The sequence below is a fragment of the Bison bison genome, unplaced genomic scaffold (assembly GCF_000754665.1).
Source record: "Bison bison bison isolate TAMUID 2011002044 unplaced genomic scaffold, Bison_UMD1.0 scf7180017854912, whole genome shotgun sequence".
Lineage (NCBI taxonomy): Eukaryota > Metazoa > Chordata > Mammalia > Artiodactyla > Bovidae > Bison > Bison bison.
The window spans coordinates 8,961-12,779 of record NW_011485485.1 but is presented as its reverse complement, the minus strand read 5'-3'; the positions used below and the strand labels follow the sequence as shown (position 1 = coordinate 12,779).

The 3,819-nt window shown below is 54.3% G+C and overlaps 1 protein-coding gene across 1 annotated transcript in view; it reads right to left on the bottom strand.

The window, feature by feature from the left end:
* Positions 1–2,000: 2,000 nt before the first annotated feature.
* Positions 2,001–3,819, bottom strand: part of LOC105001364 (proteoglycan 3-like) — a gene marked incomplete at its 5' end in the record, with an annotated part of 6,362 nt that continues 4,543 nt past the window's right edge. The window contains one exon of the mRNA XM_010857611.1: positions 2,001–2,015. Coding sequence (XP_010855913.1) covers positions 2,001–2,015 — 15 coding nt within the window. The remainder of the gene's footprint in view (positions 2,016–3,819) is intronic.

Genomic DNA, 3,819 nt, shown 5'->3' with positions numbered 1-3,819 from the left:
AGGCTTGCTGTCGGTCACCCCTCTCCCACCTCCCCTCAGGTGCCCAGGGTCACACATCCAGCCGCTGCCCCAGGGATGGCCGGCCACCCGGGACGCAAATTCCAGGCACTGATGGCAAGCTAGTGAAGGGTATCCAGCGACCCCTGAGGAGGCGGGAGGGAAGGACAGGGGCTGTGGCCTGGGGCGAAGGGAAGCAGGTGGGCAGCGTTGGCCTGTCCTTGCCTGCTGCTGCTGCTGCCTGCCCGGCATCCACCCTTAAAGAGGGGCTGGACCATGCTGGACACCTGCTGGCCAGCTGAAATGGAGACCCACATCGATGGTCACCCTCACATTCTCTGTGTCCCAGGGACACATGTATCCCTCTGCCTCTAACAAGAGGAGGGCAGGCGTGGCCACCCCATCCTATGGATGAAAAGCCAGGCTCGTCTTCCTGCCCAGGTCATACAGTCGGAGACTGAGCAGGACTTCCACACACATATCTTGATCCTAAACATTTGGCGGGACTTCCCTGGTGGTCCAGTGGTTAAGACTCCAAGTTTCCAAGGCCAAGTGTGTGACTGGGTTCAATCCCTGGCCAGGAAACTAAGGTCCCCCATGCACATGTGCAGGAAAGATATTTAACCAAAGAAAAAATGCTTGGCTTTTCCCAGTCCCCCTTCGTGTCTTTTCCAGACATCCATCTGTCCCCGGGTCTCCAGCGGATTGTAGAGAGAAACAGAGACGAACCTGCAGCAAGTTGAGCACATGCTGGGGTCAGGAGGAGTTCCCACTGAGAGCCAGGACCTGTCCTGCCCACTGTGATCGGGGCCCCCATCCCGACTTGGCCCTGGTTGACCCTCTACTGGACACCAGATTTGGTCATTGAGGTTGAAGTCGTGGATGAGTCCTTCCCAGTAGCACATTTGCCAAGGAACCTCCAAGGCAGGATGAGAGATCGAGAATTGAGCGCCTCTCACAGAAACTCAACCACCTGAACGCTGGGTTTTTAAGTCTCCAAAGCTCAGCCCCCGCCTTCCACCCCCACAGACATCTGAAGGAAGGAGATTACAATGCAGCTTGTGTTTCCACAAGACTCTCGCCTTCTACCCCCAACACATCTTCCAGCCTCAGCCTCTGGTGACACCCCCAGGATCCCCAAGGCGGAAAATGACCGGTGACACAGGCTGTCACCTTGCCTCCGCCGCTGGCCACTCAGCTGAGCAGGATTAAAGTTCACAGGGCTCCTCACCAGCAGGAAGTGGCAGGTCTGGCCTGCAGGGACTCTTCCTGAGAATGCTAAAGGTCCTTGGCACCTCATCCCAGCCTGAGATGGACTCAGCAGGTCCCTCTTCCCTGGGTTCACCTTCGCTTCCAGAGCCCCCCTCTTCCTCTTTGTCTGGCAGCATCAGCTCTTTCCATAGGGACCACCCCGACTCACTCGCTGGCATCTCCCCAGACTGAGGCAGGGTGTCATCTCCCAAGGGCTCTCAACGTAGGACATTTCAGTCCCTGGTGGGAAAAGGCCAAGGGCCCCTCCTTCATATCCTGCCCCCTTCCTTCCCAGAACCACGGACAGCTCCCCCCTGGCCCTGGACATTTGCCCACTGAGCCCTGCAAATACAGAACCTGATGGAGGTCACCACCCGGCCCCATATACACCCCGCCGCACACACTCCAGGAGAACCCAGCTTCTCCCTTGAGGCCCTGGTGGTTAAGAGCATGAACTTAGGGTCAGGCAGTTGAGGGGTTGGTACTGGTCCATCTACTAACTTTCTTCGTTTGAGATACGGATGCACCGCACACATAACTCATGGGGTCATTATGAGGATTAAAGGACATAATACACAGAAAATGCCTAGCCGAGAACACTCAGTGAGCTCACGGCAAAAGAAGCAACCCTTCGATCATCATTTGCATCTTGCAGAAAGGACAGCATTGAGAATGTCACAGTAGGGCACGACTGCAGGCTCGAAGGTGTCCTGAGGAGCCCCTGCAAGTCCCGCTCTAGACTCCCTGCTCCTTTACGAGCAGAGGTCCTGAAACAGGGGGTGGCCAGGGAGGAAGGTGGCTCTGCGACTCTGATCCCAGAAACTGTAGGAAGGAGTCAAGACAGAAAGGCTAAAGGCCAAGGAGACTGACTCAGATGAAAAGCTGAAGTTGTCCCAAGTAGAAGACCCAGAAGTAGAGAGAATTTCACCTGGGATTTGTCCTGCAATGGAGAACGCAGCTGGACACACACACACACGAGCCACACCATTCGGTGACCTTGAGAGTGAGGTGGAGAAAGAGAAAGCATGAGTAGATACACACACTCAGGGATGTACACGGACATACGAGCATCTCCATAGAGATGTAGAAAATGTGCACACAAGCAACACACAAATACACGCTGACTCACACAGATTTGTGCATATTTACAAGCACAGATTCACATATACACAGACATATACAGGTGTATGAAGACTACTCATGCACACACCAAGACACCCACACACCCGTGTACACAGGTGCCCCAGACATCCTTGAGCACCCTCCCTGGGCCCCACGGAGAGCCACACCCCCAGGAAGTCTCTCTCACTCTCTCTCTCAGGACCCAGGGCTCTCTGCCCTCTGAACCCAGTTTGCAGTCTCAGCTTCCTGCTTCTTCAAGCTCTGATCCTTCCTGGAGCCCAGCCTGGGATGAAGCTAAGAGCAGGAACACTGTTCTGTCTCAGTGATCCCCAGACCGAGAAGATGGAAGAAGCCGGGAGACCCGGGGCTGGAGAGCCAGCCCTGGAGCCACCTGGCTGCACACAGCCTGACTTGGGCCCCATGCCCCTCAGGGAGCGAGGCAGCTCCCTGCTGAGACCATGGCCCCTCCAGGGAGGGGAGGGAGGCTGGGGACAAGAGAGGGGACGCAGGATGGAGGAGAGCGAGGAGGACAGCCTCCCATGAGGATGTGGTTGGGGAGCCATCTCGCAGAGAGCTGGGCCTCGGACTCACCTCCAGGTGGCTGAATTAAATTCTGAACCAAAGCCACCCATTCCAGTCCATTTTAGTTCAGGGATTCCTAAAATGTCAGTGTTCACTCTTAGCATCTCCTGCTTGACCACATCCAATTTACCTTGCTTCGTGGACCTAACATCCCAGGTTCCTGTGCAATATTGTCCTTTACGGCATCGGACTTTACCTCCACTGCCAGGCTCATCCACAACTGAGCCGTGTTTCCACATGGGCCCAGCCTCTTCGTTCTTTATGAACTATTCCCCACAGGCATATTGGGCACCTTCCAACCTGGGGGCTCTTCTTCCAGTGTCCTATCCTTTTGCCTTTTCATATTGTTCATGGGGTTCTCAAGGCAGTAATACCGGAGTGGCCTGCTATCCCTTCTCCAGTGGACCACGTTTTGTCCGAACTCTCCGCCATGGCCCGTTCGTGTTGGGTGGCCCTACAAGGCATGGCTCAGAGCTTCATTGAGTTAGACAAGGCTGTGGTCCGTGTGATCATTTTGCTTAGCGTATTGTGATTGGAGTTTTCATTCTGGAGTCTTTGGGTTTGTAGTTCTCCCTTCTTCTGTCTGCCTTCTGTCAGATAAGGATAAGAGGCTTGTGCAACCATCCTGACGGGAGAGACCGGCTGTGGCAAACACTCGGTCTTGCTCTGGAGGGCAGGGCCATGCTCAGTATATTTTTAATCCAATTGTTTTCTATGAAGTCCTACAAGAATTTCTAGGACTAACACACAAAAAAAGACATCCTTTTTGTCATAAGGGATTGGAACGCAAAAGTAGGAAGTCAAGAGATACCTGGAGTAACAGGTAAATTTGGCCTTGGTGTACAGAATGAAGCAGGGCAAAGGCTA